Below are 27223 nucleotides of genomic sequence, written 5' to 3'. Positions count from 1 at the left end.
GAATGAATAAATAAATAAATAAACCTACAAATGATTGCTAGTTTGGAGATTAATTCAATCATTTCGCCTTTCCTTTTTTCTTACATTTTAACACTTTCAGGTGAATAAGATGGAATTTGACTCAAGAGTGTCTTTAAAATTCTGGCTGGAGACTGCCGGTAAATTAAAATGCTAAATGTCTAATTTTACTGAGCCTCAATATCACTAACACTAACACTAAAACTAACTAACTTGCTTGTTGTGATGTTAGAAGAGTTATTATTCAATTAAACATTGTAATTATCTCTTCAGTATCTTTATTTATATACTAATAAAGCAGTTCCAAAATAAATATAAACATAATAATATACTTAAACACTTTTTTAGAAGGATTTTATGGGGGATTTTTCTTTTCACTTGCTGTGCCTGATGAGGAGTTGCTCGGTGGGCAGCAGCAGGAGTGCTGTACAAACAGTAGGCAGCCGTCACGCGCGAATGTACACAATGTGAGTGTGAAACAAGAAAAAGAGCAAGAAAAGGCAAAGACTTCTTCTCTGCTTAAAGGTTTAAGTATCTTTAGCATGTGATTCCAGAAAAACTGGACAGAGTGAAATCAGCTACTGTGGACAACAATGAAGAGTGGAATCATGATAGACTCTTATGTCTCGCTACAGGCTTTATATTGTCTGTGTTTCTCATGTATCTGAGCAGTATATTACTCCGTAGCTAACACCAATTATCGGGACATGTTATTGATGGTGTGCCCTGTGCAGCGCCACAATCATAATTCTTTCAAATGGAGATGAAAAGGTAGGAAAGAAGCGTATGGAGTGTGTAGCCGTGAAACAAAAGCAGCGCAATCGATCCGAATGTAAAGCCGGAGAACGAGTTTGGACAATGATGCAGTACCTCTGTGGGTTGGGCTCGTTGTGTTTGTCTCTCTCGTGTTTAATCATTCTGTAGCGGCCGATGCGAACGTCTGGCCTGGACACCTTCATCCCATTCAGAGTGATCCTGCAACACATACAGATACAATATCTATTAGAGAGAGGAAGGGAAATGCAAAGACAAAGACGGAGACAACAAATAAAAGAGGTAGAAGATAAAATAAATAAAAAAAACTAAGAAGGAGGAGACAGAGAGGGAGAACACCTAGAGGTTTCATGGAGAAACACAGCGGAAATTATGCAACTATTTACAGTATTTCATTGTTGGTCAGTTATTTTATGAAATCACTTCATTAATCCTTGAGTGTCTCAGACATCATGTCAAGTTCCCATTGCCCAAAGTGATATGGCTACAACCAACCCCACAACCCAGTTTATTGTCACATAATGCAAGACAAAGCAGCAAACTGCCGTAATTTAGAAGCTGAAACCAGAGAATACCAAAAGTCTAAAAGCCAAAGATATTAATTTACAATAATAAAAAACAGGGAAAGGTAGCAAGTGCTTAGATAAGAAAAAATAAAACCAGCAAATATTAAATATTAGATTTGCTTGAGCTGCACTGATTAAGCAATTACATTTAAAAAAAAAAAAAAAAAAAGTTCTTGAAAAAATGTTGTGAGTTCATCAACTGATGAATCCTTTCAGCACAGAAAAGCACCACCAGAATATCAAGATGCAGAGAAGATGAGATAAAGGTTTAATATTCGCTCATCATCTAAACAAGTGCACTTAGCTTTAAGTGGGAATTTTCCAAAGTTTTTTTTTTTTAAGACTTTTTAGTACAGGGATCCCTCCTGTCACAAAACACCAGCAATAAAACTAGAGGTGACTGCCAGGACAGACTCCCACTTGATTTGTTTAACCCGGGCTGCTGAAGCCTTTTATTTACTGAGCTCAGAAACATATTTTTTCATGGAACAAGGACTCTGGATTTCGTGGTCCATCTTTCCGCACTTTCACAACAAAAGTTTGAGAAGTTTAAAAAAGTTTGATTATGCCCAGACCAAGGCCATGAGTCATAGCAGTGAGCTTTCCAACAGGTTCAACTAATTAACCTTTGAGCCCAAACATGCTGACCTCGACAATGTGCACCCTGAGGAGAAAACAATGGTAAGGTTCATTTTGTTTCTCTAATGTCCCAAAGTTTCTAGTTCTACTGGGAGTCGAATGAAAAGTCTCAAACACTGCAGACCAAATCAGACAGGACAAGGTTAGAAAATGAATGTTGTGATTGTTTACGCTCTGTAGTAGTCTGTAGCATCCTAATTAGCTGCTTTGTGGGATTACATGCTGCTCTTCATTTTGCGCTCTACCTTGCAGAAACTATTCGCTCTTGCTCTTTTGGTCTGAAACCACCATTTTCCAGTGTATTTGCACTGTGAGAGGATGATTTCACAGCTACTTCACACAGCAGGAATAACTGCAGCAACCAGTAACTCTTTCAATATGTGACTATTGTTTGAATGTAGACATATTAGAGTAAGATAATTCCAAACCTATCTCTTAGTTGCTAAAAGACTACCTATTAAGTATGCTAATTAGACTTCTATTCACACTCTGTAGTTGTTATAGGGCTCTCGGGCCTGTGTCTGCCAGAGTGCATATCATAATTGCCCTAAGCACAGCACACTGCAAAAAAAACACAAACATACTCGCTCAAAAGGCCAAGCAGCGATCCACTGGCTCTTGCTGAAAAACCTAAAAAGAAAGGCAAGGCACTTTTATAACACCAGGGGAAACAAATTGTTCATCTCTGGTAGTTGTGAACAGCTGGGAGAAAACACATGGATTTACAGTGTGTTTCAGTTGAAACAAAGCATGAGATCAGGACTTTGAGAGAGAGTGGTTACGTTGTGTTACCACTAAGATGCAATACAAGGGCAAATCTGCACAGAGATTTATATCTAATGCAACAACAAATGGAGTGTAGGCAACACAAACAACAGATCTGTTCCACATAAAGCCTGCTTTAAACCCGTAGGTTGACAGAGACATTGATATTCATACCTGCAACGATATAAAGGATTGTGTATGTGAGTACTGACTGAGCTATTCTTATTTGCGGCAACGCTCTGATTCGTGCAGTCTCTTTGTCTTAAAAAGCATTCATGCCTGATATTGCTCCTCAACAACTTGTCGTCTACCGTACACTTCAAATTCCTCCTCTTAACTCCTCACTCTCCTCTGCCTCCTTTTCCCTTCTCCTTTCTTTACACATCCTCCTTTCCCCTTAGTCCTTCTTATCCTTTTTTTGTTTCTTATTTCCTTCTGCATCGCTGAGAGTAACATGAGGAGTAGCTGTCTTTTCCAACTGTTTTTTTTTTCTTAGCATAGTGAAAAGCCTCTGCATTTGAAAACCATATTAATCATTTCACTAGGTTTTAAATTATTACATTATTTTAGCATTTTAGACAGGGTGAATTTATTCACAGAAAAGAAACATTAGTTAATATAACGTGAAGAGAATACGACTTCTTTTATCTTTCTTGAATATTTAATGGAGAGGCATTTGATTAGATGAAAAATTTGCTATCGGTTTCATATCTATGTGTTAAGTGCGGAGCTGGAGTGAGGATGTGTTTAGCTTAGCTTAGCATAAAGACTGGAAAGAGGGGAAAACAGCTGAGCTATAACGCTGTTATCCACGTTCACTGCTTCAAGAAGTAACTCCCACATGTAACTTCTCCTACAAGCACGAACCTTTTCACAGTCAGACGTGCGATACGACTTGTTAATGAGTTTCAGAGGTGACGGTAGGTGTGTTTTAGCCACCACAGGCTAGCTGTTTCCTCCTGCCTCTAGTATTTATGCAAAACCAGGCTGTATTGATTTATTGGTCTAACTCTTCCTCTGCACTGTCCTTTCTAATCTGCTCTTCTCCTCTATTGCTTTTTCATGCATATCTCCTCCTTCCCTCTCGGCCCATCTCTGAGCATCTTCCTCTTTTTCTATCCTGCCATCCTCTTTTCTCTTCTTTTCGCCCCCTTCACTCCTGCCCCGTGTTTTTCTCTCGGCAACTTGCCTGTTTCACCTTCCTTCACCTCCTCTCCTTCTCTTATCTCTCCACTTGTCTCTCCTCTCCTCTCATCTTCTCTACAGACCAGCAAAATGTAAATAACCCAGGATGCAACCTTGTGCCATTAAAAGCACAGCAACGCATAAGAGAGGCAAAACCCAAACTTCTTCAAAACAACCCTCCCATAAATAAATTCATTGAAAAACTAAATAAAAAATCTTTGCCTTTTTCTCTTTCTCAAGTCTGCCTGACTTTGCTGACTTGGCACACAAGCACAGATGACTGCATTTGTCAGTGTGTTTCTGTGCGTGCACATGTGAGCATGCATGAATTTGCATAATTTAGAGATTTATTATGGTGCAAATAATGTGAGTGAGAGAGTGAGCGAGACAGATCCTTTCCTTCTCTTCCTCGGCTTTTCAGTGAGCTTAGTTATACATTATGCACAGTTCTGCATCTTTAAAATAATCTTTGTGCCCGATGCCCTGCAGTGTGTGCGAGGCTCCACTGTGACTCCTTCCTTCTTCGTCTGATTCAGTATGAATCCCCAAATGTGATTATTATATTTTGAGATTCAAGTCATGAAAGATACTTTAGACCAGATCAACAATTTGTTTGGTTTGTTCTTTGCTGTGAAGACAAATTTGTAGTTGGTTGTGTTTTGACTTTTGATGAGACAGCTGTGGAAGAAGTGTTTTACTGTTGTAGCTGGTCAAAGTGGAGCTAGTTGTACAGCTTTAGTCCAGTGGTTGCCAGTCTCCAAAGGGTCACAAGATGAAACTGTGTGGTCATGAGATGACTAATGGTAAAAAAAAAAAAAAAAAAACCCCACATTGCTTTGTATGAAATATAAGAGGGTTTGCTCTCTTTGTGCCTCAAAGAGTTATTTAAATGAGACCAACTGAGAGGTTTAGTATGGAAATGTCTCTATAGTGGTGAAACTTAAAACTCATAGATCCCTGACGTGATGAGGTGCCCTTAGTAGAAAATGTATTTTTTTTTTTTTTTTTGTGAGAGGTCACAAGTCAGGAAGATTTGGAACCACTGGTTAAGTCTTTAAACTAAACTTAACTGCATTTATGAAAGAGAAAAAAAATAATAAAACTGTGGTTTCCAGGGTTTCAGCCAACAGTGATGATTAGTCATACAGTTCTCTGTAACAGACTGCAATGATATACAACATCTTAACTGTGGTCTGTGGTTGACTTTGCACTGGATAACAGAAGGGTAAAGGGCCCTGCCGATAGCCCCTCATATTGGCACATTTTGTAATAACTACTGCTGTATAAACCCCCTTAAACCTCCCATAAAGGCACTATACAGTGCACCGCCGCTGCCCCCCCCAAAAAAGTGCGGCCCCTGATAATATGTGTGTCTCCCCGAGAGACACACTTATCTGCCAGCAGTCAGTGTTTCTCATACACAGATTCTGGATTAATCCCTGCCTGGAGGGGCTTGATGGGCTTCTTTGGATGGGTAATCTACAGTTATGCATAGAAATCAAATATATCACTCTCTAAGTAAATGTCAAGTGTGCAGAAGGCAAAGAAAATGAGTCTACAGAGGACATAATTTATGACTTGTGAAAGCTTCAAGAAGGTGTTAGTGCACAGACACTTGAGTTTTAGATTTAAAGATGTCTAGTTTGAGATTTAAAGTTCATCTCTAAACTACTTATGAATAATTTAAAAACATAATAATAACAACACATCAAATTACTATGTGCTGTGAAAAGGGGTGCTCCTAGTTATGAACCCAAAGACCCCCAAAACCCAAAGATTTGTCACCCAACTCTACAGCTGCCCTCAACACTACATAGAATTTTATAATCTTTTAGCACAGTGTTTTGGTTTTTGGCCCACAACTTTAATGTTTCGGGTTCAGTCTCGCTGACCTCTCATCAACCTCTCTTTGAACAGCAGCAGAAGAAGACAAACTAACCACACACTACTTGACCAATCAACCACTTGACCACCGAATGGCAAACAGACAACGTTAGCAATGAGCTAGAGAACACAGTGGTGCATTTAGCAGCTAAAGATATTCCTGGACATTCCCCTTAGAAGTTGGTAGAGACCAAAAACAGAGCTAAAAGTGCAGAGAGTAAGAAATTAGAATTACATTCATCAGGTAGACAGACTGACTGGCCACAACTAATAAATGAATGCAGGTTTAAACCATTAGGCGCGGCAACATTTTTGCACGTACACTGGCTAAGCAGGTTTCACTGGGATGACTGAGCCACCGTGCTTGAACAACTTTTCTATTGATTATTACATTAACAGTCACAAAAGTCAAATACTGCTACTGGATTTACATGCACTGTAACTTCAGTCAAAACAAAGATGAGTGTCAGGGTGACTCAGACTGCTCATACAAACATACAGAGGAAGGAATAGACCAAATTATTCATCTGTTTGTTTGTTGAAATGATTAGAAGTTGTTTCAACTCTTTCTGCTCAGCTTTCGGTGTGAGAAATGCTAAAGCTTTGGAGGTGATGTCGTCCCCGTATTGTCAAACAATGGCAATCGTGCAAATAATCCTCAGAGAAAATGGAAGCAGTTTTCTGGCTCCTCAAACATAAGTTGATCAGAGTGTGTTTGCTTGTGTAAAATATCACCAGTGATTCTTTGAAATCTGTATCTTTTGCTACATCCTTGCGTCTCTACCTGTTAATTTCTCTGCCTGCCTTCAAAGGACTCTTTGAGAGTCTCAAAACGGGCTCCCTGAGGATGGGTCAGCCCTTCATTGCCTTATACATCTATCAATAAGAAACTCTGCATGATGATTAAATGCTGGTCCAAGGTGCTTGTTCAGAAAAGGGACAGAGAGAAACAAAGCAAAAAGGCTGCTCAGGGTTGTTATGTAGGGTTCTGAAAGAAAACATCCACTTTAGCTGTGACCTTGTCAGGTTGTGTGTTTACTGTGTGTGTGGATGCATATGTGTGTGTCTTAATGTGCTGTGCGGTGACTAATCAACTAGTTTCTCTTCATTCTTGTAGACAGCAGAGAATTGTGTCCTTGACCAAGACAGAACTTCAGCTGGAGCACAAATGCACACACACACATACATACACTGCAACAACACATCGGTGCAGTCATTATTTTTCACCGCTCTGACAGTAGTAGGCAGTAACATAGCGTGACAGTGTAGTGTGAGTATTATGTAACGAACACAACGCCGGGGACACAGTGGAGTTGCAGGATGGAATTCTTCAGCATCTCCTGTGTGATGTATATAATCCGGAGCCGACACATTCGGCAGCCACCTCCACAGAAACACAGCAGGTGGGTGGCTGCTGTAAAATTCCCCACTGTGGGGGTCCTCTAAGCACTTTTTTGGAGAGTCAAGTGAAAAAGACCAGAAGCTGTGACGGAGAAAATAAAATGGAGACAGAAGGAGGCCACTATGTTTTTCAAAGACTGGGTCAGTATTGCAAAGTTGTAAAGCAACAGCCTTAGACTATAATGCATTTATAAAAAATTACATTTTTAATAATAATAATTCTTTGGTGGTGGCCAGCCCACAAACCTTTATAGAGATAGAGACAGGCATCCGATGTCTGATATACTGTATATTAGCAAGTAAGAAAACTGGATAATATGACACAAAATTGACAAAAGCCTTTTTAAAAAGTAGATGTAAGTGTTAAAACAAACTATTCAGTTGTAAAAGTAAAAGTCAGGCTACCCTCATTAATATAAACTATGATGGTTAACTAATTAACAGGCGACTGACTGCATCTCTCTCTGTATAGTGTTTTTTTTAGTTCTGGATTACAGGAAATAGTGCACCATGTAATCTAGTGTTACTACTGCTTCTTCACATTAAAAGCATTTCACTCGGGATGCCTTTTATTGTGAAGGGAATGGAGTGTATTTGCCAGGACTGAAATCTTAACCGTTGAAATTTCAAATAAAGCAGTTTTATTCCATTTGAACTCTTACTTTGGTTGTTAGTGGAATAAAGGGCTCCACATACACACAGCTATAGGTGCACTCCTGGAGTGAATCCATTAAGCAGCATCGCCTACTTCACTAATAGAGGGACCGTGTCCATTTGAAAAGCTCCTAATTTTGTGAAATAGAGTGAAGTGTCCAGCAATTCTCCCTCCTTAGCAAAATATCTGCCTGCTGAAATGATCTACCCTGAAAAGTTTCATTTGCAGCCTAAGGCAGAGGTGTGTGGTGTGTGTATGTGTGCATTTAAGGACATTATCATAGCAGCCTGGACACCCACACACACACACTCACACACGCACGCGCACGCGCGCGCACACGCACACACACCCACACCCACACACACACACACACACACACACACACACAGATCATGGACCTATTTGATTGGATTAATAAGGAATTTCTCCAGCTCTCCTCTCTTATTCCCACCAGTGGAGTTAATTGCATTAGAGCAATGGAGTGGAGGAGAACTGGGAGCTATGTCCTGCCTCAGTTCCCTCTTCCTGCACAAATGAGATGCGAGAGGAGGAGGAGGAGGAGGAGTGGGTGGTGGTGTTGATTGTGGTGGTGGTGTGTGGATTGTTGGAAGATGCAGAGCAGAGAGAAAGTAATAGAAAAGTGAGGTGTGTGGGTGTGAACAGGAGAGAGAGGAAATACTTTTTTCTCTCAGCAGGAACACATCTGTCTCCTGCAAGAATGAAAAACCTTCAACTTTCTCCTTCTTGTGGTTTTCACACGTAAACTGAAAGACTTTTTTGAATAGCCCATCAAAATGAGTGAAATGACATATATGTCTGAGACGTGAGCAGGGATGTAGGGTGGATAAACTATGACCTCCAAAACAGCCTAAAGCTAATAGACAAAAATCAGTGTCATAAAGCGCAGAATCCCAGAAGGGACATGGGGGAAAATATTCTGGAAGGAAGTATAAATAGAATATTTACGACCTGATCTTATGCTCCCTTGCAGAATAAAGGGTAATGCTTTATTGTATGGGAAGCCAATTTCCTGGAAAACCTATTCATAATTTAGTTGTATTTAGCTGTAAATTACAATGGTATTTACAAGAAAGGTCTATGCAATTATAAGAGAAGCTAGTTGCTGTGGCTACTGAGTACCAGCTTGTTATTTTCAAGTTTTTAAGAAAACAATGCAGTGAGAGTGAAAAGAAGTTCATAAACAAGTGTCAGCATCTAACAGTAAACAAGTGAACATCTTTTACATTACATTTAGTAATATGCCTCATTGTTTATACGCTATAAAATTATTGATGGCCGCAGGTTAAAATAATCCTCAGGTTAATACTTACTGAGTGTCACATTATAAAGAGTTACAAATACACAGAGGTAGGCTTATTCTTGGGAAAATAAAAAGGAGAGTGAACTGAGTTTGACCAGTTTGTGCTCCACTGCTTCACTGCATGTGCATTTCCTGTACCAGCAGCTGCTGACTGTGCCTCTTCTGTCAGACCATACCTTCCACTCAATGCCTCATTTCTCTAACTCCTCTTTTACCCTTCCCTCCCTCCCTCCTCTTCCTTGCACAACTCCACTCCCTCTTCTTGCCTCTCATTTCCTCAAGCACCTTCTCTTTCATCTGTCACTGCCTCTCCTTCTGCTCACCACTCCTATTAGCGCGGGTGGGTTCAAGCAGGTTGCATGTACCCAGTTTTGAAGATCTAGCCTTCACTGGGAAGGTCACATACTGTAACAGTACACATCATGGATCAAAGGTTTGGTTACATGCAGTTGCAATAGGAATGTAAGGATCCCTCAGAGCCTTGAATTTGTTGTCTTATTTCTCAGTAACACATGTATGTCATCCTCAGAGACTAAGTCCGATTTTAGAAGATATAAAACGGGCACCACGTATGTGGAAATACATAAGAGTTCTTTGTGTTACATAGGTCGAGTTATAGAAAATACAGTTTTTAATCCTCTGAACACCTGGCACACGTGTGCCTCTAATTCAGGGCTTGACATTTGTTCACCAAAAGTCATTGTGATTCCACAGCTCCACATTTTGCTCTGATGAGACAGGCTGGTCGGGGGTTCATTAACAAAACAGTAGCATTATTCACGGTCCACTATATTATTGGGCTGGCAGCAGTGCAGACTCCATCCCTCCCTTGAGATACAACATCTAAAGACGAGATCCAACATTATACGAAAATGTTGACTGACTCTGAATTTATACAAAATGTCAGTGTGAGGAGGTCTTTGTTATGACCACCAATTACAATCAAGACTGGTAGATAACCTCTAAATACTAAAATACCCATGAACCTCAGCTGCTGCTGTGATGGAGAGGAAGTCAGTCAAAGCCACAAATCAGAGCTGTAGCAAATACGAAACGCTTGGTCGTTGAATATGCAAACAGAACATGAACCCATAGCAAAGGAATTTCCAAAAGCAAATTGATTTAAGTTGCAGATTGTATTTTCAGTTTTCTCAATAGTGTAATATTTTGCTGTAGCCAACATTAACAGTGTACATTTTAAGAAACAGAATTTATAGTATAACAGAATTGTAGACTCTGTACTTTATTGCTCAAATTCACATTAGGACTCATAGCTAACTTCTTGCCTTACATTTTCAGGCATGGATTTTTTATCAAAGTTAGACACACAGTAAAATAAAATGTCTCAATTGATCTAAAAAGATGTATGTGTGCAAACCTTACATCAGAGGCAGGCTGCTCCATACTTAATCACACTCTATCTTCAGATTTTGATTAAATTGTGGGAGTTTTGAGGAAATTACCATGTGACCTGAGGTACCTGCTGGGTTGATGAAGCATGTCAGAAATATATTCTGGGGCCATACCTTTAAGTGCTTCATAGACCAGGAGCAAACTCTTAAAATCGATTCTGCAATCACCGGGGAGCCAGTGGACATGCTTTAGAATCAGAGTGATATGATTTTTTTGGAGTGTTTCTGAACCTGACCGGGATAGAAAGCATTGAATTTCCACATTATGCACGTTCACGCTGCTCTTTGTGTTTGCTGCTGCTTCCCTTCCTTCACCCTACATTGAATCTACTCCAGCATGAGGGAGGTGCTCTCTACTGTGTCATGCTGACTTCTGTTCTGTGACTGTCATATTTTAAGTATTATGTCATATGAAAAGTGTGCCTGCTTGCTCTGTTTACCCAGGGAGACTCGTTCTCCTTTCCAAACCTTGTGGGTGCTTACTTTTATTTGTCCAGGGAGCAAGTTGGAAAGACCTCAACAAAAGATATGACTGAATTACCACTTGATATAGTTCAGTGGTTAAATAAGAGGAGAGTGAACTGGAATTAGCTTCACCTTGCCCCTTTGTTAGTTAAATCAGTGGCAAATTCTTTTGATTCAGAGCCGAGAAATGTTTTTGAACATCATGTAATTCAAAGAAAGAATGCTACTGGTTGCACTGCAGAGGTGTGATGCAGTGCTGTTACACAGTACGCATCGTGGATTGATCCTATTAATTAATACAGCGGTTTATGCACATTGTGAAAAAAAAAACCACTTTCCAAATCATATTTTAAGTTCTGTCTTACGCGTGTAACTACAGTGACTGTTTATTGGTGTTTGAGTGCCGCCATAGTGCAGGAGACCCACGCTCAGCGCTGTGCCTGAACGCATCCTGAGAAGACACAGATGGAGGACTGAAGCTGCAGCTTGCTGCATCAAGGATCACCTTCCATGGGTAACCAATGAGTGACGAGAGATCCAGAGAAACTATTTGTATTCCTGCATACTCTGTCATTGTGGCCACATGTCCAAAACGCTGGACCCGATCTCTTAAACAGACCCCTTAAAAAAAACCAACCCAAAAGTTAATGCGTATTACTTTTCAGAAAAAAAGAAAAAAAAAAAAAGAAACCTGAGACCTGATCCAAAGGTGATTTGAGTGCAGTCACACCTGATCTAAAATGCAGCAACCTGAACAGACCCTAATGTCCTGAGAATTAATGTAAAGTCAGTGAATTTAAAAAAAATCATTAATATGCTTAAAATATTAATTTAAAGAAATAACTGAAAATCCTATTTGACCTCCCGCAAGAATAAGCTGATAGAAAGAAGAAACTGTTCTAACCAATTTCATATCTGTGATTATCTTTAAAATCTGTCATTTTATATCTTTTACATAGGCTGATTTCTGATTTCCAAAAAGATGAGATTTAAAACACGTGACAGTGTTTGTTCGGAGACTCCCCAAACCTGGAAGTGTGGTTGAACTTATCAAAGGCTTGGCACGCTCAGACTATTAAGCCCAAAATATCTTCCACCACTGTCAAGGCCCCACAGAAACACGTGCAGTCCTTGTGCTGCTGCGGCTGCATGTGTGCATGATGCTGGCTCAGGCTCTGTTGAAAGCCACTGCTGGGAGGTTTAAAAGGGAGGAAGGGGAAAGGCGAGGGAAGAAGTGAGTGTGGTCTGCCAGGGAAGCCCTGGGGAGAGGCACAGTCTCCACCCAAGGCTACTATTGCATGTTCAGAGAGTGTAAAGGATAGTGAGGAAGAAAATCCTTCCCCTCTCTTCTTCTCTCTTTATAGTATCCACCAACTTTTTAGACAGGGGTAGGGGGTGGGCAAGACTTAGTGGTACTGGCTGTTGTGTACGTGACATGTTGTGTTCTCTCTGCCACGGGCTCAGGCTGCACTGACCAACAGAAACAGCTAGTTCCCTCGGGCTGACATTAAGCCGTGGCCATGCCGTAGTCTGTGGCATCAAAAGCAGCACAGAAAAGGAAATTGCTGTGAGGGAAGCAAGAGAGGGAGATAGGCAAAGAGGTGCAGGGAGTTGGGGGTTAGAGAGGAGTGCTGAAGTAGCGTGTGAAAGAGCAATTTAGTCATTTGGTTGATGCTCCTTTTTCCGGAGCATACATCAAAGAATGAGCAGGTGGAGGTTCAGTGTTGGGTTCAAGACTGGACACCAGGCTGCTTGCAGGGTTCAAACCTGTGAACCCTTTAAACAACACAAGAAAGACAAGGGGAAGGTTTCATAGGCGGCGGTCTTTACTGCTGCTCTTTAATCTCTTCATCCCTGTTACCCTTCTCTTCTAAACATTGCACTGAGTCCTGAGAGACTGAGCCGGCTCGCTGTTAGTTCACTCAACTGGAGACTCCTTCCTCCCCTCTGCACAACACTACAGTCTGTATTGTTAGAATCCTTTCAGCTTCAGATCACACAACAAAATGATGCCAGCAAATGCCTCCAAATAAAACTAATGATTCGCTATTGATCCCTGAAGGGAAAGTCTGTATTAGCTGCTCTAGGACCAGGCAATGGGTCCATTTTACATCCCCAGCTGTATGCTATGCTTAGATTAATCAAAGATATGTGGAGTTATGGAACCTATTTTTAGGATTTCAATAATAAGTACAGTAATAAGAGTCTACACAGCTATACTCAGATCCTATGAGGCTGTAAAATAGCAGGGCATTGCTTTGAGCTCAACAGTTATGTCAGCATGCCTACCTGCTGATTTTTAGCAGCTAATGTTCACCATCATAGCCTGGCTTGCAATCATTTGCTAAATAGCAATAAACACAAAGGCCGATGGGGATGCTATTGTGTAGTTCTGCGGGTAAAGTAATGGACCTGATGATGGCACTGTACAGGAAGTGAGGAGATAATTAAAGTTATTACACTGAATGTCTGCACCAAATATCATGGGGTCCATCTGACAGTTTCCAAGACATTTCACTCAAAAACCTCAAATGTCAAGCTCATGGTTGTGCTTGTGGGGAAGTCCAGGGGTTCAGCAAAGTCAGTAGGATTTATCCTCCGGGGAACGTGGATGTCTGTATTAAATTCTATGGCAATCCCTCCAATAGTTGTTGAGACATTTCAGTCTGGATATAAAATGTAGTGGACTGACAGACATTTTCATCCTTGGAGACAAGAATGTAGGACGGCTAAAAATCCACAAAAATTAACTCACAAGATTTTACATGAGAAAAATGGGTAGGAGACTATTTTGCTTGCTTTGATAGCCTCAGTTCACATCCACACAGCGTCTTCTTCCAACAGCTTGTCCAAGTATGTTGTCAAGGGCATTTCCCTTCACTTCACTGCTACATGAAAGGCTTTAAAAGAAGCCAGCCCTAGAAAAAGTGAAGCAATACACAACCTTCATGCTCAGCTTTATTTGCTTGTCTCTGCCAGCGTTTTTATTCATTTATTTGTTTCTTTAATTCATTATAAGATTGACTTTGGGAAGTTTTACAGTCTCACTGCACATTTTCACTGCACAACCCTCTACAAGTCAATGTATCTCAAGGTATGCCGTTTGATCGGACCACTAGAGTAAACAAATGTACAAGCTGTGTAAATGCATATAAAGAAAGTGCAGAGTGACATTTATAGTCATCTCTCTATTGTGCTTTCTTTTAGCTCTGATGTATTATAGTCGTCAATATATTTCTGAAACAAGACGAATCCCTGAGCAATACTGTGTGAGCTCCGTGTAGCAGTTTTAAGTCATGTCTAAATCCTCTGCATTAAACCGATCACTGTGGCTCATGCCAACTTCTCTCTTCTTGTTATGACAATGCTACTGCCAGCAGAAACTCAAGCCAGCTGCTATGATACCACCTAAAGCTGCATTAAGCGATTTTTGACCTCGACTGAGAAAATCGCAGCGAGTTTGTTCACAAACAACGTCATGAACATCCCATTGGGAGTCATGTTTCTGGCCACCTGATGAATGCATGTCCAATATTTCCAGGACATTTAGCTTCAGATTTGTCTCCACCAACTTCTTAAAATAAATTCTGGGTCTCCAGCTTTATTTCAGAGCCTGTGTTTCAACTGAAGCAATGCCCTGCAAGTGGCTAAATAGTAAATAGAGCCATAGACTTTAATGGTTAGTGCTACCACTCAACCCTTTCAAATGTTATCAAATGAATACGATGTGACGTCAGCATAATGCAGACTTAAACTCTGACAATCAAACACTCACTGTCTGTGGCCTTTAGCTTGCTTTGTTGGACAGAGAACAGTTATAGTGTAGTTTGCTTGGATTCACATTTTGAAAAAAAAGTATCAAACTGTCCAAAGAAACTTCTCAAACAACTCCTGCAGCAACTTCTCCACTGTCACTATCTGTATTTGCAGTATGCTGCAAACTCTCCAGCACAGTCAGCCGTTCACCTTTGTTGAGCCCAAGTATCTTTGCTGATTTTGGTTGGAAAATGAAACTTTTTTTTTGGCGTACTCACTTTCCCTCGACCTGAAACATCTACTGAATATCTAGTTTTGTCAGGACACCTATCACTGGATGACTTTTCTTCTGAGAAAAATTTAAAAACGTGAGGATTCTCTGGCAAGTTCTTTAGTTATAAGGAATGTCTTTTTTTCTATGATTTAAATTACAGACATTGATTTGTGATGGACATCGGAGATAATGATATCCTCAAAAAGTGTAAGTTACGCTGCATTTAAAATATATCACAATTTGAAAACCTCACAATGAAGAGCTGGGAGAAGATGAGGGAAAGAGAGAGGTCTGCAGATGGACTCCAGGGACTGTAGGACTGTACTACTGTAGGGATTATAGGGATGGCGTCTAAACCTCCACGGCACCAGGATGCCCCACTGATATCATAAAAGCCACTGACCCCCGACAGTCTTAATAAATGAAGGTAATTCAATTAGCCATTATCCTGTAACTGCCACGTGTGGCAACTGTTCAGCAGAAGTTACATTACACAGTCTCACTTTAATTATTTAAGTCGGCAAATAAAGGAAACACAAAGGAGAAACTCTTACTCTTTGATTCGTATCTCGACAGGATGTCATTTTGTTTACAGTTAGCATTTTACCCAAAGAAATATATTTAAAAAACAAGTCATTTCACATAAATATTTTAGCAGGGCTTACTTAGATTGGAAAATGTGAGAGATTCACCATTGAAATTTGAACTTTGAGTAGTAAAATTCATTGTCTGAACTTTTTTTTTTTTTTTTTTTTTTTTGACTGTGATTTTAATGATGTTCCTGCATGTCATTTCACATTTCATAGCAGCTGAAATTGCTCAGTCGGAGAGCAGAAAATATCTTGAGGGAAATCTACAGCATCTAACGGCCTAGTGCAGCTATCATCCAATAAAAAGTTAGAGGTTTAACTTTATCTGTCATCCTTAGGCACATAATTGCGTGAGCACACACACATGCGCACACAACACGAGTGCTCAGCGAACCACACATAGATCTCTTTTATCACATCTTGCCAGACGCTGACAAACAGCTGTAATCTCTTGAATACTGTGTTGACAGATACAGCCCATTCTCAAAAACAGCAATTTCCAAATGTCATTTTTACATTATATAGTTTCAGTTCTCTCATAATGCTATTACACCGAGAGGAGGAAGATAAGCTTCACAGTGTGAGAGTGACAGTGGGACACAGGAACAGAAAAAGAGAAACAGACAGTGAAGAATAGAGATACAATAAAGATGGAGGTCGCATTTTGTCCTGCTGTGCGAGTGTCTGTAGCTGCGAGTGTGTTTATAATTTGTGTACTCAAGCCTCGATCTCTGAAAGCAAATGTGCCTGTTTATGTGACTGAAATAAAAAAAAAATTTGATGCTGATTTGAGTGGACAACTCACAATTTCTTCAATTGTGAAAATCTTTACGCCTCCTTAAATGTTTGTTTCAGTTTACTGCAGGGATATGAAGTTGACATTTCCTGTTTGTTGATGTAATTGGCGGAGGCCAATGTGTGTACTGTAACTGAGTGGCTATCAGGGAATATAGGGAAACTTCTGTTGTAATTCAGGTGCCATGAAAAGTTTTATTACCGTATTTCCACGCTATCAAATTAAATCCTTATTTATGGTATTCCTATAGTACAAAACCATACAGATGGCATTATTGCAGTCATCATTTGTCTAATAGTCAGATCATAAGTTCATCGGATAATTTAACAGTTTTCAGTCCAAACAACCACCAGAGTAGATGATAAATTCAACTAATGGCCCTTGGCCCTGTAAGTGGTTCAATGCATTTAAGCAGTCTTAAGTCATCTTTCTTTGTTTCTGTCAAACAGATATTCTTCTCCCAGGTTTGATTTCAGCTTCCGCTTCCACGGTAATGATCATTAGTGATCTTAAGCGAGTCATTTAAAGCGGCTTCTCGAGTGCTTCAAACGGTTAATTTATTTCCTAGTCAGTCTCCCTCTCCAAACACTGATAATAAATCACCCACTCCATGGAGAACTTCAGTGTCACTTTCAGCACAGAGACTTGATTTCGCCACATTTTACCGCTACAGTCGCCAGTGGAGGCTGAAATAACGTGCACATTAGTGTGCATGTGCGTGACTGCGTGGATGTGTGCCTGCGTTGCAGCTGGTGGTCTGACAAGGATTTTATTCCAAACAGACTACCAAACATAACCCTGACAGATGGTATATTCTGTGTGCTGTACTCGTTGCAAAATGCTACTCTTGACAAGTAATTTAGTTTAGTTTTGGTTGTTCAAACTTTATTGCCTTTATAAAAAAAAAAAAAAAAAAGAAAGAAAAAGCTAGCGCGATATATTTTCACACTTACCTGTTGTAGATGTCGTCGTCCTCCCCTCCCCAGCCCCAGTACTCGTTGGGGAAGCCGTTGATCTTCAGAAACTGTTTTTTACTGAGGCCTGAAACCCCTCCAAAGTAGCCTGCATAGGGCAGCCTGCAGGAGAGGAGAGAGGAGGAGATGGGATGGATGGGGGAGGGGAGAGAAGGTGAGAGGGGAGAGAAGTTATGAGGAAGCAGTTGAGGACAGGTGACAAGACAAAATTACATTTCAAAGGATCTAGATGCTGCATTTCAAATGACTATGTTATTACAACAGAAATAGAAATGCATAAACAAACAACAGGTTTTATTTGCAGCCTCAGCTATCTGCTCCACTTCTGTCACACAGGATTAAATTCCACAGAAATTTTGCTGTGTTGCTTTTTGGAACTAAAGGATATTAGTGTTTTCGGTTTCAAGAAGTGCAGAGAGATGTCCATTTCCTTCCATTTCCCTCCCTGAGCAAACGGAGGGTAAAGTGTAAAACCAAATCAGAAATCACTTTAAAACACAAGAGAAACATCTTCTAACCACAGCCTCGTCTGTGTACATTTATTGGAGGATATTATTGTTAATTATTTGACACTGACTGATTTTCAAAACGCCAGACTGAGCAACTTTAACATTCATTTAAAGGCTTTTTAAAACTCATGTTGTTTAGTCTGGCTGAATTGGACAGCGCTTCATTTTCCCACTTGGTATGATTCGTTTAGGCAGATCTGAGCAAAGCAATTCTACTCCACCAAAACAGCCGCCTGAGACCCATTAGGGGAGGTGGTGGTCACAGATGAATTCGGCATCAGTTTGTTTGTGGTAACAAAGTAAACTGACTTTAATGTGACAAATCTGAGCTTAAAGGCTCCCATAGTCTGGAGCGTTTTGCATACTGGGATGTGCTGATGAGCAAAATCAACATACACTAACAGATAGATGGAGAATGAATCAAGGTCTGACTTCATCTAGCAACTCATCCAATAAACTGGAACACAGCAAACTCAACTATTACACATCCAGTGCAACAACAAAGGAAACTGGGACTGGCCTGACAAACAGTGCCCTGAAAGTCTGTGTTCATACAGTAGAACAGGCACAATTTCTAAAACCCCAGTTTGTGAAATAATCATAGTAACAACATCCCTTTTCAAGTTCTTAACGTTAGTGGAAGATGCAGGCTACAGTGCAGTGCAGCTTCTCAGTGCTTGTTAATCTGAGGTTGGTCATGGTTCCTGGACAGCAGCATCGCATGATGTGAGGCATTAAGAGGAGTTTTTGATTTTCATATGCAGCTTGAAGAGATGGATCACAATTTACATTTGAATAACCTCTTGAAATGTTAGGCAGTCAGATCTTTTCCTAATGTGTCTTGTCTTGGATGCGTTCTTAAGAGGATAATTTTTGGTTGCCTTTTTAACAGTAAGTGGATAATCCATATCCATATATAATCCACTAATGACACATAAAATGACCGGGTATAAACAGGGGCCATAGTATTTATGCAGAAACCTCTTGTGCTTATACAGCAAACAGACAACAAGCCAACACTCTCCATCCATGTTCTTCTCTCCGAGCATGGAGAGAAATGCATGTTGCACGATCTACAGTTTTATCAGTATTTTACACATATACTGTATGTTCAACTTGAAGTTCACTGATCTAATAAAATTTCCTTTTTATAAGCTTCCTGTTCACATAAATATCTAAAAATATTTGTATAATTGCACTTGTTATGAGGACAAGAGAAGATGAGAACGGAGGAAATAAAGAGAAGAAATACAAGAAGGAGGAGGAATAGTAAGAAAAATAGCAAAAACTGAAATTAATATGAGGGAAGACAGATACAAGACAGAAGAATAGAATACATATGGCTGGTGTACTGCATATGTGTGCATGTGTGATACTGGACAACGTAAGGCAGACAAGTATTTTTCATCTTTTCTTCAGAAGTCGTGAGACTGGTGGAGTGGGACAGACGTCAACTGGGAGTGTCATGACAGCCGCCTGGAGACTAACCACAGGGCGATGCATGTGTGTGCGTGTGTGTGCGTGTGTGTGTGTGTTCTGTACAGTATGTATTGTCAAACATATGACAGCTCCCTGTTGAAAGATGACAAGCAGAAATTAATGAGACCGTATGTTTCTGCACAAGTTCTCCCTGCAACAATATGGTGAAGAGTATGTTTGTGTGTGTGTGTGTGTGTGTGTGTGTGTGTGTGTGTGTGTGTGTGTGTGCGTGCTTGTGCTTAAAAAGGACACATGCTAGGGGAGAAGAGGAAGAAGAGAGAGACAGAGAGGGAGAGAGTTTGATATACTGTTTGCATGTTTTTCTTGAGAACTTTCTTGGGTTTAAATTTTTTATTAAGTCTCGCTAGAAAGAGGATAAACAAAACTCTTATATAATATCTTTGGTTGGGGCTCCATAAACTCCATATTAGTCTGATTATTTCCTCGGAAAAGTGTGATATTTATCCATCAAATGCTAACTCTCTAGAACTGCTCAGATACAGTACAGGGCTGACGGAAATTTGGTGGTAACGTCATATATATTTAGGAGGGAGAAAAAATAAAAATAAAAAGTTTCATTTTGTAAAACAATGACCCTTCCTTGTGTTTTTTTAATGTTGCTTGCACCATCGTTTGTAGTTTTCGGTCTAGGCTTGTTTTAATATTGGGTGAGCTCAGTGTCAGTGACAATACAATGTTGACCCATGTGAATCACTAAATAGTGTGGTGGTTGCAAGGATTTGATCTCTGTCAAAGTCTAAATGGTCTGTAGCATACTAATATTATGCCCACCCAGGAAACAAGCACTTAAACACCCACAAAATTATGTTCAGTACATTGGGAATATAATTTATCACTTTGCATGAGGTCCTATGAGGGACTATATTTTGTGGACCATGTTTGAAAGAGCTGTGTTGTGAAATGGACTTCAAGGTGACGCTTTCTTGTGAGGTGCTAAGGTAATGGAGTCACACTTAATGTGACCTGACTTTCACTGCCATTTATCAAAAGACTTCCAGTGCTTTTACATTTGGAAGCAGATAGGGTTGTCTCCCTGAAACGACACAGCCAACGTTTACTCAGAGGAAACAGCTTAGGTCTTTTTAAAAAATGTTTTATATTTCCTTCCTCCATGGTCGCTGACTTTTTCCTTTAATTTGGCAGCTTCCTAAAAGATAAAACTGGAAAGACAAAACAAAAAAAATTGGTAGGCTGACTCAGGCAACATTAACCTTGAGAGCCAATCCTCGACAATGATCTGGTTTTTACATCAGCAATTAACTACAATCAATTCTGTGACCTTCCACTCACTCCAACCATCAAGCTTTTACTTTTATCCAATTTTCTACATTTTCTGGGAACAAGAAAAAGTCTAATGAAACTATTTTAAGTCTTTACTGATTCACTGCAAGTACAAACTACAACCTTGCTTACCACCTGTTATTGTATTTGTTGCCAGATAGCATTAGCTTATTGAGCATTATATCAGGGAGCTGCTGTGGCCCCTGAGGGTTTTCAGTAGGATAACTCTTGTGGACTGACAGCTCTTGGATGGGTAGGTCACATTCGCTGGCCATGTTTAGGCCATTAATCAATGCTTCCTGTGCTTTTAGATAATTAAGGGCAGGTGTGGTGTCATTATGAAAAAGACACAACTAAAACAGGAGCCAGCCATTCAGTGCTGACTGCAAATATGCAGTAAACTATGGAGCTCCTCTGACAACATAGTGGAGATTTTACTGAAGATGTCTGCTATTCCTTAGCTTTGTAATCCATGTCTACAGTGCTTATAAAAACTTTTTTTCTTTGGAAGTTTTATCTCATGCAAGTTTTATCTACTGTTGTCCAGCATTGAGGGTGTTTTAGTTTCAGTTTCAAACAGACAAAAAAAAAAATAGTAGCAATCTCTTTTTCCAGTGACAACAGACAGTCATTAGTGTATGTTTTACTCTTGCTGTATATTTTGTAGTCTATATTTACGAGACATGCAACAATTATTTATCTTTTGTTTTTGAATGATATGCTTATTATTTTTCATTGTTAATTTTAACTGTTTGATGGAAAAAAATGCCAAACATAATTAATTCCTACATTTCAAGATAATGTCATGAAATGACTTGTTTTGTCTGACCAACACACCAGACCTCAATATATTCAGCTTGTTATCACACAGGTAGAGAATGGCTGCAAATCCTCATAACTGAGAGGCTGAAATTCAATAATATTTGATATTATAACCTAAAAAACACTGATTATTAAAATTGTTGCAAATTATTTTTCTGTAGATCGACAAATTAATTAATTATTTGACTAATTAATTAGTCAAATGATTATCAATTATTTTCACTCTGTGTGCTATGTGATTTTGCTTGTTTTGTTGTTTCTCATTGGTGCATTTATCGATAACAATTGCACATAGCCAACTAAGTCAGTGACCTTAGACACACAAATGTTTTGTTATGTAGCTCCTTCATGCTACAGAAACAGTGTCAACAGACCCCTCAGCAACCTGCTTCATAGAGGTTAATCTAGCAGGTCCAGTGTTCACGAACAGTCTTCAGCGTTAACAAGGATATTTTCACTTGCTGTAGTCTCGGCTTGTTAGTTGTGCTTCGTATCATGCTCTTGTTAGGACTAGAGAAGTATGACCAAATCAAAATTGGCAGCAGAGAACTGTGGTGCATTTTCACGCTAATTTAGGCTAGAGACAAGGATTTCAAAGTATAATGAGATTTAGTCAAATTAGATACTGCTCTGTCAATTGTCTGTCAAAACACAGACTGTGGGCCATTTCTTAAATTTTTCTGTTAGGCAGCCAGTTGCATATTAAAATTCTACATATTTCCATTTTACAAACAAAGTGTAGCAAACTGTGAAGGTGATGTACAGTGACATCTTAACAGGCAGGCTGGTACAGAGCCAACCTGCAAAATTAACCTTTAAGCTTTCACGGTATAACTATCACATGAAGCGTCAGCAGCATGTGGCTTTATTCATTCAGCTGCATCGCAAATATATCAACATCAGTTCAAACCAACTTGTGCTGAAGTTAGACCCAAACTGCTTCACAAGAGGCTGAACATTTGTTCCAAGAAGTTGGGTGCCATGTTTCCTCGTCTGCTCTGAAATCACATGCTGAGCCGAACATCATCACCTCACCTGAAGCCAAACTTGTCCATGGCAATGGCGAAGTGCCTTGGCTGGTCGTAACAGTGGTAGAGGTTGCGGTCGTCCATTGGGATCAGGTCCACGTCGCTGAAGATGAAGCAGTCGTACTCTGCGTCCTTGAGAGCCTCCGTGTAGCCAACATTCAACAGTTTGGCACGGTTGAAAGTGTCCTCACCCAACTGCAAGAAAAAAAAACACCAGAGAGGTCATTATTTCATTGGTTACATACAGGTGAGGAGGACAGATATAATAGCTTCATCAATGTCATCTTCTTGAGAAGCTGTGTTTGAAAAGTGTTTAACAGCTTGGAGTGTATCCTCAACTGAAAGACAAATCAGGATGTCTGATGTTAGTAATATAAGTAGATAACAAATCCTGTGACTCTGTTTTACACTGTAAACATCTGCCCTCAAACTTAAATAGGCTGACACTTTATAAGGTTAAATGTATAACAAGAGTGAAATAGGGAAGTGAAGGAGTACTAAGTGAGAAACAGACAATGAAAACTGCTGTATTATAATTAAAACATGCTATTTTCTTTATACTTAGATACTGAAAAAATACAATCAAATTGGGTTCGAGTGTTGTAGAAGTCAACCACAAATACAAATCAGGACTTTCACATGTTTGCCACAGGCACTTTTTTTTTTACCATAAAAAAAGAGAAAATGAGTCACAGCAAGACAAATGATGTCACATTTTAATGAAACCTGTTTTTTCCATATTAATTCAGTGTGAACCAATGTGTTTATTAGTCCCAAGACAACACCTGCTTCTGAGACTTTATCACCTCTAACACCTAAAAGAGAAATTGCAGCATTTAAATCTGTACACCTCTGTTGAAGAAGGACCACATTATATCTGAGAAGAGATGTAAAAAGTTCACAGCTTCCCAATAAGTAGATCCCTATGCAACTAGTAATAATAGTTAGCCTTGGTGGCTAGTTTCTGTGTTTACGTGAGTTTGGACACAGATATAAGCACTGAAAATCATTTATTTAATTCAAATTTATTTAGAAAGCTTTAGTAGGTGCTGATTGCCCCACTAGAGTTTATTTCCCAAATCTCTATAACAAAAGGGGGCAAGTACACAATTAGCATGACCCTTAGTCTGAACAAAGCCACAATCATAAAAGGGCCCATGCTGAAAAATGCCAGAATTCTCCTTTAACACAGCCAAAGGTATTTTTCAGCCATTTCACTTTTATTTCTGTTGAGGTGATAGTCATGCTACATATGAAGTAATTGATAAATTATATTGATATTGATTTTAAAAAATTGCTGGCTAGCTTACCATACAGCTAACTTGGTTAGCCCTGAAAATAGATTGTGCAGTTAGTGAAAATAGCTAATTTCTTTGTTGAGTTTTGTTTGGACTCAGAGACAAAGGATTAAACCTACAACGGACCTCACTGGAGGCAGGGAGCATAAATTAGCAGGACCGATACTCAGAGTGTACTCAATCTGGGTGCAAGGCTGCCTGATGGAAAAAAAAAAAAAAAAAAAAAAGAAGTCACTATAGTATCATGTATCTTCCAAAAATAAAGGTTGTAGGCCAAATGATACATTAAACTTTACTGCCAATTGCAAATTTGTATTACGTTAAATTAGATCTTCATTTCTATCTGCATGATAAAAGTATGTCTTTAAGAGTCAGTAATATTTGTAGAGTCTCAAATTAGTGGGATTATGCTAAACTAACTGACATTAACTATTTGAAGATACAGTCTAATGTTACTGGCATAATAGGTTCTGATTTTTTGTTGCTTAGTGAAATGGTATTTACAAACTCCCCAATTATTAAAAAGCATTTTAATCAAGTGTCAGGTCAGATACAGCGATCATGTTTCATATTGCCTCTTTTACTCTACTTCTAAATGGGCCGTGCTAAGCTAACGTTAGCCTTGTCAGTTGGTTCAGTTACTACGCAAGAGATACACCTGACAGTGTAACAGGAAGTCTATGTTAGAAAAAGTTTGGGTGGCACAACAAGTTTTAATGTAATCATGTCTAATTCCCCAGTTAGTGAACACTTACATTACATCTAGGCTAAATTTTAATTTATAAACAGCTGTTGCAATCGCCTCCAGGTTGAAAAAATATGGGAATTTTCCTTTCAGCCAAACATGTAGTCACCAACTTAAGTAATGCTGTTTAAAACGTCACAGAAAATCAGTATTTATTGTCTGAAGCGCTGGTCTGTATTTATTGCTGCAAGCAGTATGAACTTATGTGTGTATTGACCTCAAGAGAGCTGACTGCAGCAGTGAATTGCATCTGTTTTTAAGTCTCTGCATGGCCCAGGTTCAACGCCTTGGCTAAGATGAATGCATTCTTGCCAAGCAGCACAGCAGTGTAAGATAGTCTAGGTTTATATATATGACAGTTATAAATTCAATAATGTACAAGGTACTGTATATCTCTTTTTGCAGAACCCTTGTGCAACAGCTTGGCTTAAAAATCCAAGTCCTTGTCAAGCTGTGGGGAGGTCAGCGAGCAAGAAGTGAAGCTACAGTGAAACCTAACACTCTCTGGCAGACACTTTTGTATAGCACCTTGACAGTTTATCCTCCTTGAACATCTGGATTTTTTCAACTTTTCATGACAAGTACTATGAAGAAGCCCAGAATAGAGAGACAGTGATATGCTGTCCAGGGCGGAGATAAAAATTCAAACCCTTTGTACTGTCACTACCTCGTACATGTATTAACAGACTGATTTAAGGACTGATCCCTAAGGGAATGCTTTTATTCACTTATGGTACAACTAGTCAATTTATTTTAGTACAAACGCTCTCAAGTCCCTTAGCAAGTGCAAGCACAAACTTCATATGCATCGTTGCGTCATCCACTGCAACAACTGCAGCCCTTGTTGGGTCACTGATTTCCTCTGCCCACTGTGTGAAAACGCTGTGTGAAAATTTAGTTAACACAAGAGCCAACAGACCCAGGTAACATTAGAGCTGAAACAATTAGTTGATCAACAGAAAAGTTCAGGATATGTGATGAAATGATATCCACACGGTGCAACATTCAATTGTGAGCTTGGTGTGTGTATATGACACTAAAAGAAAAACGTTCATTGTTAATATGTGCAAGTTTCTGTTCCTGATGTACAGTTAGAGTAACACTGGGTTAGCTGCAAAGAAAACTACTGTATTTACTCTGGATAGTGAGCTTTCTGTATTATCATGACTATAATAGTTTCAAATCTGACTAGAGTGGCACTGTTAATTTCTTATGCAAAGTGTTTGAGATGTGTTGGGCCCCACATGACGAGATACATGTTTATGTTAATGAGACTGGATCCAAGTGTGAAGCTCCATTTCTCCCAGTTGTATGAATACCTTGGTATCTACAGTATGTAGCTGAACAATGAACCAGTGTTACAAATTTGCCGCAGTCACGTAGTCCTGGGCCATTAGGGAAAACCACCCACTCTTGACAGTACAGAGAATCTCCAAGATGATTAATGACTCTGCTGCTTGTCCTTACTTCTATTCAGGATATAGTTCCTTTTATTTTATTTATTTATTTATTTTTGAATTACACTTGCTTCCATACTGTTGCATTATCTGTTCGCCCCGACCATGAATCAAGTACAATATGTAATCCCCCTGGTAAACCCACTAATACCTGAGATTTGAGAGCATAATCCCCTGTGCAGGTAACAAAAAATCTATTGTCACAAATCCACTGGGTTTCCAAATATCAGCTAAAGTGTTCTTCTGCCTGTTAAACAACAACAGGTTCAGTAGGTTGGAACAACATCATGTGAGGTTGGGAAAGCAAAATATTACTGATGTCAGTCAGTAATCTTCAAAAACAAGAGATTTTATAACAATGATTACATGTGCTGACATTTAATATGGTTTGTAGCAACTCTCTTCCTTTTCCAATTTACTGGACTGTCACTGAATTAAAATGTGTCTTCATATGCTGCTAAATAAGTTTTAAAGGTTTAGTGTGAAAAATGAAATGTTACAGTATCTATTTGTTATGTTTGGAGTCCACACTGTCAAAATTCTGCCTTGCTCCACATACTAATTAAGTCCAACTAAGATCTACCAGCCATGATGCTGACAATAGAAGTGAAGGTGCGTTCAAAAAACTGAAGCATTTCAACTACTAATAATATCAGTAAAAACTATTTTCCAAAACACACTCAGTCATTCAGAAACACTTCACGTCTATGTTTTCCCCACCCTATTTACAAACAGGAGGGCAGAAGAATATTTAAAACATTTCAATCTACAATCACTGAGCACTTCATGAGGAGCACCAGCACACCTGCTTGTTCATGCAATTAGCCAATCAGCCAGTCATGTTGGAGCAGTGCAAAGCATGAAATCAGAATGGGAGGGAAAAAAAATGTGATCTCAGCGACTTTGCTTTGGCGTGATTGTTGGTGTCAGACAGGCTGATTTGAATATTTCTGAAACTGGTGATCTCCTGAGATCTTCAGACGACAACAACAACACAACATTCTGCAGAGTTTACTCAGAATGGTGTGAAAACACTGAGCCTGGTCTGATGAATCTGGATTTCTGCTGAGGCACGCAGATGGTAGGGTCAGAATTTGGTATCAACAGT

At 39.4% G+C, this 27223-nt stretch overlaps 1 protein-coding gene across 1 annotated transcript in view; it reads right to left on the bottom strand.

Moving 5' to 3' along the window:
- b4galt2 (UDP-Gal:betaGlcNAc beta 1,4- galactosyltransferase, polypeptide 2) overlaps positions 1-27223 on the bottom strand; it is a 161149-nt gene that overhangs the window by 13176 nt on the left and 120750 nt on the right. The window contains exons 5-7 of the mRNA XM_071491984.1: positions 22623-22810; positions 17455-17577; positions 889-993 (exon numbers count right to left, since the gene is read on the bottom strand). Coding sequence (XP_071348085.1) covers positions 889-993; positions 17455-17577; positions 22623-22810 — 416 coding nt within the window. The remainder of the gene's footprint in view (positions 1-888; positions 994-17454; positions 17578-22622; positions 22811-27223) is intronic.

This window comes from Trachinotus anak, unplaced genomic scaffold (genome assembly GCF_046630095.1).
Source record: "Trachinotus anak isolate AG129_WGS33_773 ecotype Australia unplaced genomic scaffold, CSIRO_AGI_Tana_v1 ptg000012l, whole genome shotgun sequence".
Taxonomy (NCBI): Eukaryota; Metazoa; Chordata; class Actinopteri; order Carangiformes; family Carangidae; genus Trachinotus; species Trachinotus anak.
This window is presented reverse-complemented; position numbering and strand designations above follow the sequence as displayed.